Source organism: Silurus aristotelis, assembly GCF_946808225.1.
Source record: "Silurus aristotelis genome assembly, chromosome: 23".
Taxonomy (NCBI): Eukaryota; Metazoa; Chordata; class Actinopteri; order Siluriformes; family Siluridae; genus Silurus; species Silurus aristotelis.
The window spans coordinates 15,990,716-16,006,685 of NC_139596.1; the positions used below are offsets into that span (position 1 = coordinate 15,990,716).

General features: G+C 38.6%; 1 protein-coding gene across 1 annotated transcript in view; it reads left to right on the forward strand.

Moving 5' to 3' along the window:
• The window catches only part of nf2a (NF2, moesin-ezrin-radixin like (MERLIN) tumor suppressor a), a 46,486-nt gene that overhangs the window by 8,401 nt on the left and 22,115 nt on the right, over positions 1-15,970 (forward strand). Inside the window, exons 2-5 of the mRNA XM_083527386.1 lie at positions 4,094-4,219; positions 4,385-4,507; positions 11,907-11,990; positions 15,911-15,970. The exon at positions 15,911-15,970 is cut by the window's right edge and continues 9 nt beyond it. Of these exons, the coding sequence (XP_083383512.1) occupies positions 4,094-4,219; positions 4,385-4,507; positions 11,907-11,990; positions 15,911-15,970 (393 nt within the window). The remainder of the gene's footprint in view (positions 1-4,093; positions 4,220-4,384; positions 4,508-11,906; positions 11,991-15,910) is intronic.

Here is a 15,970-nt window from a genome sequence, read left to right on the forward strand (position 1 = left end):
AAATAAAGAAAAATAGCTTCTAACAAACGTATGGCATCAGTGATTTGCCTCTAGGGGCCGATATCTTACTGAATATCGCAACCCGGAAAAACTATTGGTATGGATTAATAGCAATCAACTATCGGTGCCGATGAATCTGCAAAATCTATGAATCTGTCACCCTTTAATATTCATGCTACCACATCCCTTTTATACAATCGTGTGACTCCAACTTCGTGGTAACAGTTTGACGAAGAACCACATACAGCTGGAAAAGTCGGGTGTCGCCGTATTTTAGTCCATATACTATTTGCATGTGAAGACCGGGCATCCGAAAGGATTCGGTTTAATCGCGTATGTCCATTCGGATCCTTCTTTGGATCGTATGTGTCCTTGCCGCCTCATTAGCACCTGGAGAAGGGAACACGAGCGCGCTTATCGGGACAAATGCGGAAACGGCACATCGCCAAACCATAAACATTAGGCCAGATGGAAACGCACCTTGAGTAGATCCTGACGCTGCAGTTTTTAATGAAGTCGATTGTTTTTTTTTTCATGCATTGAGGCTCAAGCACTTAACTCAAATCCATCTACACTAATGTCCACAAAGACGTAGCTCTTAGTCCTCATTAGTTCAGTAGCTACTAAATATTCTATTCGTCCAGGTAGGAAAAAGCTAGCTGTGTACATATACACACGTGAAATCCTGACACGCTTAATACCTACCCCGGTTTGTTGATGCAGGACCGGGAACAAAAGCAAGTCCAGCAACTTCAGATATTTATATATACACTATTCACTATTTCACTATTTCATGCTACTACCCATCGTGGGCCTCCAGCATTACTAAGTACTAAGAGGACAGATGTCTCGTACAATTGCCTTAATCATCTGTTTATCGATATCCTGGAAATAATTTGATCATTTCCAATGGTGGACGAAGTACATAAATTTGAGTTCTAGCGGTTATTCCATCGGTTAATCGAAGAATAATCGGATAAGAAGTATTTTTTCTTTATTAAAAAGCTGAACTAAATATACAAGAGAAAGTAAGACGGGTCTCTTAAAATTAACAAGTAATTTTTCTTTTCTTTTTAGAAAAAAAATTTAAGATTTTATTAGTGAAATTTGCATAAAAGAATATTGGTGAAAACTAAACCAATTTAGTGCATTTAATTGCCAAATTACATCAAAATACAAATAAAGTTTATTCAAAAATTCTCTCCGCAGTGGACGCGTAAAGTAGGTTATGGGAAACTATTAGTTTAATGAAACTCTTATTATCCTCACACATGTATTTATGTATTAAATCTCGCCCAGTTGTGGTTTTTCTTGTCTCCGAAAAGCTGTTAGAAGTTTTCCACGCACTGAATCCATGTATTTATCGCCGGCTTTAAAAAAGCGCTCCGCTACTCCGCTGTACTTTTCGACTGCACTGTATATAAATAAAATTATGCAAATCAATTATAAATGACTCTAAAAACGGTAACCGCACGGTACGGGGTTTTCTTTATGTTCAAGTTTAAAATGATATTTTCTTTGGTTTAAATCTTCTCCTCTTCCCCTCGCTGTTTTCTCTCTGTTCCTTCATCTCTCTTTCTGCAGCATCTTTTGTGTTACCTGTCCAGAGCGCTCCAGAGTTTAGCGGGGGGTGTGTCAGTAGTAATGGTCCGTGGGGAAACACAGTGCTCCGTGTTTAGTTAAATGGACTAAACTAAGCATAAATGAATTTGCCTCAATGAAGAATTTTTTTGATTGAATTACTAAAGTAATCGAAGAATCGTTACAGCTCAAGTAGTGATGCGCTCGGTAACTCCAGTAAAAGTAAAAGATCCCTTTAAACTTTCACTTGAGTAAAAGTACAAAAGTTTTTGTCTTCGAATGCACTTAAGTATCCAAAGTACTATGATATAATATGATTATAATGTTCCTATTATCATTTTTATTACAAGAGTTTCTTCATCATTTATTCCTCTCTAAATGTTCTGCTTGCTGTTGAACTGATGCTGAACTGTAACACCAAGCGCCGATCAAAACACATTCAAAACGGAGCACACGTTCGACCCTGATTGGTGGATTGGTGGACTGATTTCACAACAGATACGTGAAAAAGCTACTTAAATACAGTAACGAATTACATTTGCTTCGTTACTGTCCATCACTGATTATTTCAGTCTTTTAGTACCTCATAATATAAAGTTAAACCAACCAATTAGGTTCTCAATTAGCATCAATACATGTAACTTTTGGATTTAGAACACGTTTATAGGTAGCTGCTGTAATCAGTTTTATTTTACCTCAGCATTTGTTTGTTTGTTTGTTTGTTTGTTCTCCTGAAGCTGCATCATCTATTGAATTGGCGAATTACCATAAATAGAATTAGCTTGTGTCCGTCCCATGCCGATGTTTTGTTCTCCTCAGATAACAGTCTCGTTTTTTCCTGTCATATACCAAATAAAATTTTCGTAACTATTGGTATCTCAGTCCAACCACAACCGGAGTACAAAAGTTAGTACACCCTTTTAGTTTGCGTTAAAAAAAAAAAAAAAAACCTGAAGTCTTGTTTTTTACGGCTTATTTACAAAGTCCACGTTTATTTAATGGTGTTTACTTGAATCGAAGACACGTTGTCTTTATTGACGAGCTCCAAACGCGATTCAATTAATTTGAAAGCGCCTCATTAAGCTGGTTAACGACTCAAAACTGTCAACACACACTTCCTGTGCTGATCCTGATTTAAAGCACGAGACGCCGAAAGCGGTTGCTGTGAGCAGGAAAACAGTTTACTGATAACTTTTCATAAAATTCTTTAAAACAAATAAATAAATATTGAGCAAAAGAGGAGAGAAAATTGAGAAAAATGTTTACCAACAGTAAAAACATCTTAAATAAATAGGGAAGTAGATCCAAAGTCATGAGTAAAGAGTAAAGAAATATGAAATAAAACACGAGATCTAAAAAAAAATAATAATGGTGAAAAAAATACAAAACAAGCGAGAGAATGCAGTTTTTATTACTTCACTGAATATTTGGATTGTCGCTCTCCATTGTGTTCTTCAATATAACAGGCTTCATTGTGTCCTTCAAAAAAATGGTCTCTGGTCAGTCCTCTTTTAAAATCTTCTCCATTCTATTCTCTGGTACAATGTTCTTTATTCTGTTCTCCACTCGAATGTTCTCTGTTCTGTTCTCTAATCAAATGTTCCTTATTTTGTTCTCCAGTAAAATGTTCTTTATTCTGTTCTTCAAACTAAGGTTCTGTGTTCTGTCCTCAAACCAGATGTTTTCCATTCTGTCCTCCATTCTGTTTTCCATTCAAAATGTCTCTGTTTTGTTCTCAATAAAATATTCCTTATTTTCTTCTTCTTCTTCAGTCTAATGTTCTCCATTCTGTTCTCCAGTCAATTGTTCTTTATTCTGTTCTTCAAACTAAGGTTCTGTGTTCTGTCCTCAAACCAAATGTTTTATATTCTGTCCTCCATTTTGTTTTTCATTTAAAAACCATTCCTTATTTTCTTCTTCTTCAGTGTAATGTTCTTCAGTCAATTGCTCTTAGTTCTGTTCTCCAAACAATTGTTGCATATTCTGTTCTCCAATCAAATGTTCACCATTTTGTTCTTTAATTAATTGTTCCTTTTCTATTTTCCAATTAAATCTCGTATAGAATGTTCACTAAAATGTTCTTTATTCTTTTCTCAAGTAAAACCTTTTTTTTATTCTGTTCTTCAATCAGATGTTCTGGATTCTGTTCTCCAATCAATTGTCTTTTATTCTATTCTCCATTTTCTTCTCCAATGAATTGTTCCTTATTCTGTTCTCCAATCAAATGTTTATCATTCGGTTCTTTAGTACAATGTTCTCTTTTCTGTTCTCCATTAAAATGATCTTCAGTAAAATGTTCTCTCTTTTGGTAAGCAAAGAAAAAAACATTGAATGATTCTTTTTACTGATAAAATGTTCATTCTAGCCTTCAATAAAAAGTTCTCCATTGAGTTCTTCACTACAATGTTCTCCAGTTTTGTTCTTCACCAAAATGTTCTTCAGGAAATTGTTATCCTTTCTGTCCTCTGAGGAAGTTCTCAGGTTTGTTCTTTTTTTTTGTTTTGCTGTGTAGGTGAAGTGGAAAGGTAAGGACCTGTTTGAGCTGGCATGCAGGACATTAGCACTCCGGGAAACGTGGTTTTTTGGCCTCCAGTACACGGTCAAAGACACAGTGGCATGGCTGAAGATGGATAAGAAGGTAATAAATCATTGTTAGCATTATTGACATCATGTGGTGTAAAGCAGTGAAGCATTCGGCCTGCCTGCCAGGATCTCATTGTAATTTGGTTCTGAAAAATGGTTTCCTGATTGAACCTGGACGAGTTTTATATATATTTATATTTTTATTTCTAACTTTGGCAAGGTTTTAGACCAGGATGTTCCTAAAGAGGACCCTATTGTGCTGAACTTCCTGGCGAAGTTTTACCCAGAAAACGTAGAAGAGGAGCTTGTCCAGGACATCACGCAACACCTTTTCTTTCTGCAGGTGAGTAGATCATTAGACCACTGCAGCGAGAATGTCACAGCCTTGGAGATAAAGTTCAGACTAAACGAGAGTAAAGAAACGATGCCTATGACAGTTGTTGTTAAACGAAGGCCTGAAGGTAGAGCCACGCTTCACAGTGAGGATTTATAACTTGGTGCTGTTTGGATGTGATGGATCTCTATTTGGATAGTGTTCGAATGACAATGAGTTTTACTGGGTGATTACATTTTTATCTCAATCATTCATTCATTCCATTAATTCAATTCATTTGTAGAGAGCTTTCAATGATGGACAAAGCAGCTTTACACAGATACAGCAGTAATAAAAGAACGTCTTAGTTTGTTCCTGATCATTGTAGTTTTAGCCCTAATGAGTGGCGAGAAAAAACTCAGTGAGGAAGAAACCTTGAGAGGAACCGAGCTCAAAAGGGAACCCATCCTCATCTGGGTGGCACCGAATATCCATTCATTACATTTAAATGCAACCAGTGTGGTAGACTGTTGATATTAATTACGGTACAAAACCATCTGAAAAAGTTCTTGTGTCGCTCAGTAATTTCAAGGATCTTTAGGCCGTTGATATGGAACCATCCCCAGCTGCACAGGGTGGTCTCCAATTGAAGAGAAGTTTACATTCATTTATTCCTTTGTCTGTATTCATTAAGCACTTTACCCTCAGGAGAGTTGTAGTGGATTTACAGCCTAATCCTTTGACAGATACCAGATATAATCAACTTTCATAGATGTTTTTCTCCTACCTATTCCTTAAATCCACCACCACACCGAAAAAAAAATTGGCCAGTATAAAACTTGTCACACAGAGATTATATTCCTTCCATCTCGAATCAACTCCCTCACAGAACTTCTCTGGAACAAATGACTTCCAATCAGAGCAGTCATGCTGACGGGTTCAGATCCGGTTACAGGGTACGCTGTACGACTGGATTTTGAGTAGACAGCAAAGGTTGCGCTGTAAAGACACTAACATTTCAACAAGTTGGTGCCAAAAAAATAAAAAAATAAAAACCCGAAGGGAGAAATGCATTGTTGATGAGCGAGGTCAGAGGAGGAGGGGTTGACAGGAAGGCTGCAGGCTCAAATCACCACTCTGTACAATCGTGATGGATCAGGTTTGAGGCGGATGAAATACAACAGCAGAAGGTTTTGGTCCTTTCAGCCAATCGATGTTGGACACAGACTGCGATAATACCGTAATTCTTAAAGATTTGACATTGAGTATATTGCAAAACCCAAACATTCCACAAACGATTCTTTAAGTAACTCCAGTAATTCGATTACAAAATTTGTTTAGTCCATTTACCTAAACACAGACCAATGTGTTTCCCCACGGACCATTATTACTGACGCTAAGCTCTAGAGCGCGCTGGACAGGTAACACAGGAGACACTGCAGAATGAGAAATGGAGGAACCCAAGAAAACAGCTGAAAGTTTCCAAAGTTTGGGATCATTTCAAACTAAAACAAAAAGAAAACCCCGTACCGTGCGGTTACCATTTTTAAAGTCATTTAAAATTTATTTGTATATTTTTATTTATATATACAGTGCGGTCGAAAAGTCTAAAAGATTCAATGGCACTGGCGTTGGCGATAACCGAAAGTGGCAGCGACTTTGCGCCGTCGCGAAACAAAATCTGAGTTTTGCGACGTACTACAAATCGTATTTCCAGCACAGAGCGAGTAGCCACAGTGACACTGCGCTAACTCTACTTTCAGTTGCATACCCCTGGCATTGTTGTGTATATTTTCAAATGTAATAATAATGCAAAAAACAAAATAGTGGCACTGCACTCAAATTGCGAGGCGGATGCTAAACAAACTTGCGGTCTGCCACTTATATTATCTTAAATTATAACTTTGTTCTGCACGCAAAACAAGGATTGCATCCCATACATGTGCACCGAACCAAAAACCCTGCACCGAAGCGGTTCAGTACAAACACGTGTAACGCAACATCCGTATCGCTAACCAAATTTCTGAGTGCGACAGAAATTAAAAGACCAACGTTAATAAAATAGCGTGCCGGATTTGTAGCGATGCCTTTCAAGCATAAAGATTCTGGTTTGCATGACAGCAGTGTGGCAAGCATCAACTCCTCAGGCTCTTTTTATTTTTAATCTCGTCTGGAGTGACGGATTTCTCCTTTGTTTGCTCTCGCTGCTGAAATCTCCCCGGCTTAAAAGCTAACTTTTTACGATCCCCCAGCTCATGTTCATCCTCTTTTTTTCTTTCACCTGTCTAAGCCTCTGTCTCTTCTTGTGAAGATGCATGGCCTCTGTGCTTCTGTTAACCTCAGCAAAGTGCAGAGCTGGCTCCATGAGACTTTTGGAGATGAAAGGGAAAGATGTGCTTCGTTTCCTTCTTTCTTTTTTTTTTCTTTTTTATCTTTCAGTCGTCTAAGACTTTGAATGCAGCAGGACGCTGTAGCTGGACTCTTTCTGTAAATCGCACACAACAAAAAAACACAGGGATTTTTTTTTATATTTGTCGGAAACACTAACTACAAAAGATATCTCCTAGACCAGGGGTCTGCAACCTTTGCGATCAAAAAAGCCATTTTGGCCCCTCATACACCAAATATAATTTGCCTAGAGCCGCGAATCACATTTGACCTTAACCACAATTTTCTGCAGATGTAAGGTAGTTGGCGAGTCTCAACACTAGGTGGCACTAATAAGATTTCGATGTTTTTTAATGTTTATACCTTTTTGTTCCTGGCAAGACGTGGAAGAGTGGTGTCGCGGAATAGGTTTTAATGAATTAATCTTTTACATATATCTTCCATCTATAAACGCCTTTCCACGCTTTTAACTAGAAACTGTTGTTGACTTTAAGTAAAATTTGCAGACATTAAATTTGCTTTCTCAGTAAATCTGTCCATGTAGAATTAAACTGTTTTCATCTGAGAATTGTCTTTTTTTACATTTTTATTTATTTATATATAGTTAGTTTACGAGCGCAGGGTAATAATAACTCAATAAGTAAGTGATGTATGGTTTGAGCGACATAATATTAAAACTTTCTTTTCATTGTCACGGTTGTTCCCATTGAAACACTGTTCGCAGTGTAAAAAAGAATCTGCATTCGGCTTCAAATATTATATCTATTATATATTATATATATTAATAAATCTGAATATATTGATTAATAAATCTGAATATACTGATTAATAAATCTGAATATATTGATTAGTAAATCTGAATATATTGAATAATAAATAGTGCAATCAGGGCAGCGCACAAACTCACATGTAAAAACAAACAGCATGTGGCATCAGTCATTCGCCTCTAGAGGCCGCTCTTGTAATGAGAACAGACCGAAAGCAGGAAAAACTATCGTTATGGATTTTTGCTGATAGCCGATATTTTTAGCAATCGACTATCAAGGCTGATTAATCAGCAAAACTGATTAATCAGTCAACCTCTAATTTGAGGAAGGCTAACTTGACCTTGCCCTTTTAATCTTTCTTTCGGCTTCTACCATTAGGGGTTGCCACAGCGGATCATCTGTATTCATGATCTGCATGTTCGATTTGGCACATGTTTTTATATGGATGCCCTTCTTAACGCAACCCTCCCCATTTTTCCGGCCATGGGACCGGCACTTAGAGTGCACTGGCTTGTGCAACCCTAATGGCTGGGGCTGGTTCCCTGACCGGGAATCGAACCCGGGCCGCAGCGGTGAGAGCGCCGCATCCCAACCACTAGACCACCAGGGAACCTTTAAACATTTCAAATCTCAGGATTTTTTTGCAAGAACACATGTGACAGGGCGAGAACACATGTGCCACAGTTGAAATAGCAGACGTGGTAACGCACGTGGTCAGAATAGCACCCGTTGCACAGCTCCCAATGTTCACAGGACAATGTCTTTTGGCACAATTTATGCACGTAATTTATGGATTTTTCCTGGGTTTTTCCCGGGTCACAAGTTTATGCCAAAAAACTGAGCCCCATAACATTTGACCAATGAAATTGCTGGACGGGTTCAGGTGAACCAATGAAACTCTTTATATTAAATCAGATGCGCTCCCACTGAATCGGGCCGCACCACATCATAAATTGGATGATGTTCCTCTGACGTTTGACCTGCCGCTCACTCGGACTGTCTACAGGAAATGTGAATCATTCGTCACGCTGAAAACAACCGGGCATGAAAAAACACTTCACCTGTGTTCTGAGCTGCACGGCATCGGGAGAAAAACTTCACCGATGGTGATTTTTAAACTCACGACGATGCCAAAAGATAAACTCCCGAGAGAAATAGTTGTGAAAGGAAGGAGGAAGACAGTGAACAATGACATTATTGGTAGGCTACTGTTTAGATACAAGCCGTGTAACAGACACTGTCTTTCGTTAAAGCCTGTGTAAAGTTCATTAGTTTCAGTGTAGACACCTGCGGCTTATAGACAGGTGCAGCGTATTTATGTTCAAAATAAAAATCTTTGTAAAATTCAGTGGGTGCGGCTTATATTTGGGTGCGCTTAATAGTCCGGAAATTACGGTATGTGTCATGTTAGAATGAATTTCTGTTCCCAGTCACCCAGGTGTGCTTAAAAAAAAGTTAAATATAAATGGGAATATACTTAAAATATGAATTTATGGGGGTGTCCATAATTTTGGCATGTATACATATATTTAAGAGAGTGTATACAGTATATTATGGAAATCTTGTGCATGTCAAAAAGTAAAGCAAAGATTGAAGACTGTCTCCTTGGCAACGTGGACCTGATGGACCTGGGTGCATAAGCTTTCACTATGCTATTATTTTTACACAAGTCGTAAGTTAAACAATTTTTATCGCAGTTTATTGCACCTGCGCTTGTGTTTATTAATTGCTTCTCTGCTACTTTTAGCGAATTTATAAAGCCAAATCTGATTCACTGGATACCTCTGATTGGTTCATAGTTAGACCTGAAGTAAATTTCTATTACCGTATTTTCCGGACTATAAGCCGCTACTTTTTTCCCACGCTTTGAACCCCGCGGCTTAAACAACAAAGCGGCTAATTTATGTATTTTTCCTGGGTTTTTCTCGGTTTCACAAACTTCAAGCTAAAAAAACTGAGCCCCATAACATTAGACCAATGAAATTGCGGAACGGGTTCAGGTGAACCAATGAAACTCTTTATATTAAATCAGATGCGCTCCCACTGAATCGGGTCGCACCACATCATAAATATGGATGAGGTTCCTCTGACGTTTGACCTGCCGCTCACTCGGACTGTCTACAGGAAATGTGAATCATTCGTCACGCTGAAAACAACCGAGCATGAAAACACACTTCACCTGTGTTCTGAGCTGCACGGCATCGGGAGAAAAGCTTCACCGATGGTGATTTTTAAACGCGCAACGATGCCAAAAGATAAACTCTCGAGAGAAATAGTTGTGAAAGGAAGGAGGAAGACAGTGAACAATGTTTTGGTAGGCTACTGTTTAGATACAAGCCGTGTAACAGACACTGTCTTTCATTAAAGCCTGTGTAAAGTTCATTAGTTTCAGTGCTTATAGACTGGTGCGGCTTATTTATGTTAAAAATAAAAGTCTTTGTCAAATTCAGTGGGTGCGGCTTATATTTGTTCGGAAGATAATTGAGTTAAAAAGGACGTGGGAAATCCCCAGCACGCTTCTTTCCTCTTTTTTACATGTTTTATTTTCTCGCAGTTGTTGTTACAGAAACTCGCTACAGAAGTTTGATCTCCAGCTGGTGAAAATGATCATCCGCTTAAATAATTTCTCATTTGCTGGCACACAGATTCCGCCTCTAATAACGGAAAACGTTTTTCGTTGACGTGAAACGGTTCCAGCCAGGACCAGCAGCTGCCTCTCGTGCGACTCTGTCTGGAGCTACACTTTGCTCGTTTTGGCAAAGCCATATGCCGTATTTCACAAAACTTTGGCACATAAAACTTTTGGACTCTACTGCGATTCCATTCGTTTGATTTGTTGTCTGTTTGGAGTTGTTTCCGAAGATTCCTGGCTTTTCGTCGATTGTTTATTAATTTATGAATTAAAAGGGGTGTCAAGGAAATAGTTTCCAGACGTTTCCAGAAGTCTGAATCCAATCATATTTGTTTTGCGAGTTAAAAGCAAATATTTCTGAGCTGAATCATATTGGATCAAGTCTGAAATAATTCATATCAGATCGGAAGTAAATCAGATCTCCATGTGTCTGATTGAAATCATTTGTGGGTTTTTTGTGTGTGTGTGGTTACCGGAACAGGTAACTAAACTGAATCATGTCAGATCGGTTTCAAGCTTTACCATATGAGAGCACTAATTATTGAATTATATCAGATAGGGTCTGAACAGAAATGTAATACATAGGGTCAGAACTGAATTATATTGAATAGGGTCTGAACTGAATTATATTGGATAGGGTCTGAACTGAATTATATTGAATAGAGTCTGAACTGAATTATATTGGATAGGGTCTGAACTGAATTATATTGAATAGGGTCTGAACTGAATTATATTGGATAGGGTCAGAACTGAATTATATTGAATAGGGTCTGAACTGAATTATATTAAATAGGGTCTGAACTGAATTATATTGGATAGGGTCTGAACTGAATTATATTGAATAGAGTCTGAACTGAGTTATATTGGATAGGGTCAGAACTGAATTATATTGGATAGGGTCAGAACTGAATTATATTGGATAGGGTCAGAACTGAATTATATTGAATAGGGTCTGAACTGAATTATATTGAATAGGGTCTGAACTGAATTATATTGGATAGGGTCTGAACTGAATTATATTGAATAGAGTCTGAACTGAATTATATTGGATAGGGTCAGAACTGAATTATATTGGATAGGGTCTGAACTGAATTATATTGGATGGGGTCTGAACTGAATTATATTGAATAGGGTCTGAACAGAACTGTATTAGATAGGGTCTGAACTGAATTATATTGGATGGGGTCTGAACTGAATTATATTGAATAGGGTCTGAACTGAATTATATTGGATAGGTCTGAACTGAATTATATTGAATAGGGTCTGAACTGAATTATATTGGATGGGGTCTGAACTGAATTATATTGAATAGGGTCTAAACAGAACTGTATTAGATAGGGTCTGAACTGAATTATATTGAATAGGGTCTGAACTGAATTATATTGGATGGGGTCTGAACTGAATTATATTGAATAGGGTCTGAACTGAATTATATTGGATAGGGTCTGAACTGAATTATATTGGATAGGGTCTGAACTGAATTATATTGAATAGGGTCTGAACTGAATTATATTGAATAGGGTCTGAACTGAATTATATTGAATAGGGTCTGAACTGAATTGTATTGTATGGGGTCTGAACAGAACTGTATCAGGTAGGGTCTGAACTGAATTAAATTTCTTTTTTTTTTTAATTGCTAAAGGTGAAGAAGAAGATTCTGGAAGAGGAGGTGTACTGCCCTCCTGAAGCTTCAGTGCTGCTCGCATCATATGCCGTCCAAGCAAAGGTCAGTCTTCTCTTTCTCTCTTCCTGTCTATCTTTCAGTCTCTCTGCTTTCTCTGCTGTATTTATTTCTCATGCTGTCTCTCCATCTTTCTGTCTCTGTCTTCTCCCACTGTCTTTTTCACTGTCTCTCTTCATCTTGCTGTCTGTGCTTCCTTTGATACCCTCTGCTTTCTCTGTCTCTCACATTATAGTACATTTGTCTCGTTTTTAACAGGCTGTCATTTCGAGAGCGGCCTTTAGAGGCGAAGCACTGATTCCACGTGCTGTTTGTTTTTACACATTTGAGACGGCACGCTGCACGGAGAGCGCTATGTTATGTTTATTATTTACAATTCATTAATTAAATAATTATATGTAATAAATAATCTGTTCATATGTATTTCATTTAACACATTTTCATGATTCAGTACTGCCTGAAAATGATGGTACCATCGATGACGCTGTTGATTTTACATTGTTATATTTATATTCCCATCCATACGCCAAAAGTAGAAGCGCAAGTTAGGTGGAACTCATGGATTTGCTACAAATCTGTATAGATACACAGCGAATACACGAGAAAACAACTATCGTTATATAGAGATCACTAGGACGAGATCACAAGAATATTATGTCATGAGAACGAGAAAACAACTGTCTCCTCTCCTCCTCTCCTCTCCACTCCTCTTCTAATCTCCTCTCCATTTCTCTCCTCTCCTCATCTTTACTCCACTCCTCTTCATTCCTCACTTCTCCACTCCTCTCCTCGTCTCCACTCCTCTCCTCGTCTCCTCTCCACTCTCCTCTCCTCTCCACTCCACTCTTCTCCTTTCCTCTCCTCTCCTCTCCACTCCTCTTTTCCTCTCCTCTCCTCTCCTCTCCTCTCCTCTCCTCTCCTCTCCTCTTCTTATCTCCATTCCTCTCTTCTCCTTTCCTCTCCTCCCCCTCCACTCCTCTTCTCTTTTCCTCTCCTCCTCTCCAATCCTCTTCTTATCTCCATTCCTCTCATCTCCTTTCCTCTCCTCTCCACTCCACTCCTCTCCTCTTCACTCCTCTTCTCCTCTCCTCCTCTCCTCTTCTCTCCTTATCTCCAATCCTCTCCATGTCTCCTCTTCTCTTCTCTCCTCTCCTCTCATCTCTTATCCTCTCCACTCTTCTCCTTATCTCCACTCCTCTTTTCCTCTCCTACTCTCCTTTCATCTCCTCTCCTCTCCTCTCCACTCCTCTTCTCGTCTCCATTCCTAAAAAAGTTGTTCAGGGGGGTTAAAGAAAGAAAAAAAAAAAGGGAAAAGAAAGTGGAAGATGTTGGTTGGTGTGTGTGTGTGTGTGTGTGTGTGTGTGTGTGAGAGAGAGAGAGAGAGAGAGAGAGAGAGAGAGAGAGAGTTTATTAGCAGGAAGGAATGTAGCTGCTGAGGTGTTCAGGGTTGACGGGCAGAAGGGCTGTTTTTGTTCATTTACCCATTTAGAGAGATGTAAACAGCACAGACATGAGGGTCCATCTGTGAGATAGCGGGCTAATGGTTGGGAGAATGGATGGAGATGGTGGGTGGAGTGGGGGGGTCGTGTTGGTTGCTGTGGGGGTGGGGGGGGGTAGCAGATAGAGGCTGAGGAATAAGAAAAGAGGACAGAGATAAAGAGAAGACGTCTCTATTCTACACGCTCGGAGCTGCCTAGCGTTATCTTCAGCTCTCGGGTTCGAATGAATCAAATGAAATGACTATTTTTTTTTTATAATGACAGGCTTTAATTTAAAAAGCAGTTCAGCGTAGCGCTTTCATTCCAGACGTGCACTGCGCAAGAACGCCATCATCTCAATCGGATATTGTTCGATATTACTGTTTTAATAGGTCAAAAAAAATCTTCTCATTTAGTTCACATGTACTGTAGCAGTGAAAGTTTCTATAGTTATAAAGTATAGTTTTTAACAGTTACCTCAAGAAATAATTATGTAAGACGATTCCTAGCTATAATTATTATCAAATAAAAAATGGAACAGTTTGGAAACCTTGTCTTTTATTGTTTTTGAGAAACAATTTCAGAAGTTTTAAAACTTATTCGGGTGAAAGGAATCCTGAACCAATATGGCCGCCATTCCCAGTGTTGGACAGTAACGAAGTAAATGTAATTCGTTACTGTATTTAAGTAGCTTTTTCACGTATCTGTACTTTACTGAAGTACTAGCTGAAAGTACCCGTGCTTCACTACGGAAGGCAGAACGCTAAGCAATATGGCAATAAGCAGTAAGCACTGAGCAGGACTGGATGATCAGAGATCAGAACGTAACGTCAACAAATAACGTACTACCCCTTTGTAGTACGGATACAGGGCAAACTACTTTGAAAATCATTTTTATCGTGCATCTAACATCTAATAAGAAACAATGTAGTAAGTTTCATGAGGATCCGTACTGTTATTTAGAAGAATTTACAATGCGTGAGGAAATCGCGTTTTTGGCGAATTAGCCGTGATCCAGGCCGAATTTTTCAAAACCCTTTCTTAGTGAGCACCTAAGACCCAAGAGGAAGGTATGTTCCAAATTTCATTGCAATCCGTTCAGTGGTTTTTGAGATTTCGTGATGAGTGAGTGAGTCAGTCAGTGGTATTTGAGCTTTATATATATAGATTTCCATTTGGGGAGACTTTTACATTTACTTCACTACATTTTAGTCAAATCTCATACTACATTTTGTAAAATCAATCCTTTTTATTTACGAGGATAAAAACGTAACTGGTCAAACACGCAGCGATCCACCAATCAGGGTCGAGCGCACGCTCCGTTTTGAACGTGTTCTGATCGGCGCTTGGTGTATCTACTGATCACCAACATACAGTTCAGCATCAGTTTAACAGCAAGCAGAACATGCAGAAAGAAATAAATGATGAAGAAACTCCAGACTCGGACAGGCCACAACAGATGTGACCTCATTGACACGTTTTATTTAAAGTAGTTCATGATAATTGTTATAGAAATCAATCAGTGTTTGAGTCATTATTATCATTCTATTAATAGATTGTTGTGCTGAGAGTCACATTCGAGTCTTTTCACATAAACTGGGTTGATTAAGTAAAAAGTCTTGGGATAAAAATGATAACAGGAACATTATAGTTAATAATGTATAATAAATCATAGTACTTTGGATACTTAAGTACATTTGAAGGCAAAAACGTTTGTACTTTTACTCAAGTGAAAGTTTAAAGGGATCTTTTACTGGAGTCACATTTTACTCTACTTTAACTCGTGTACTTCATCCTCCATTGAATGTTCCGTACTTCAACACCATGCAGTTGCGTCTGGACTGCGGCGATTGGGAACCGACTTCCAATCGGTGCAGTGACTTGCATAGTCACTGCACTTAAAATCCTATTGATCTGCTCTGGGATGAACTGAATCACAAAGTCAGTAAGAAATATCTAGAAACCTTCAGGCACAGTTTGGAAACAATGTCCTGAATTTGATGTTCTCTGTGACTTTGGTTCACTTCAGAGTTCACTTCTCTCATATAAAGTTGGGAATAAATGTGGTGTGACTTTATTTAGCAAGTTGACCTTCACCTACTGTACCTACACCCTCTCGCTCAGCTCCATTCTGCTGTTTGAAAAGTGTGGTGTGTGTGTGCTGCCTGAGGGAGTGGATTTGACATCGCTAATGAAGATGGAGAAAGGCAATTTGCTTTCTAATCTACCAACTTGTCCATCAGTGATTTTAGCATTTCGGTTCATTCAATTTGCTCCTGCTGCAATCCGTCATGAAAGTGTAATCGAACCGAAAGGTTACCACACGGCACTTTTAATTAGATTTGTACTTTTTTTACAATTTTTTATATATCGCCTCTGAGAAGAAGAGCGAAGGAAACAAATTTGAGGAAGAAACTAAAAAATAGGAATCCGTATGATGAACCGATGATCTGCTCTGCTCTGTTTTTTTGCATCTTGCGTCTTCAGTACGGAGATTACGACCAACACGTCCACACACCAGGCTTCCTGGCGCAGGAAGAGCTTCTA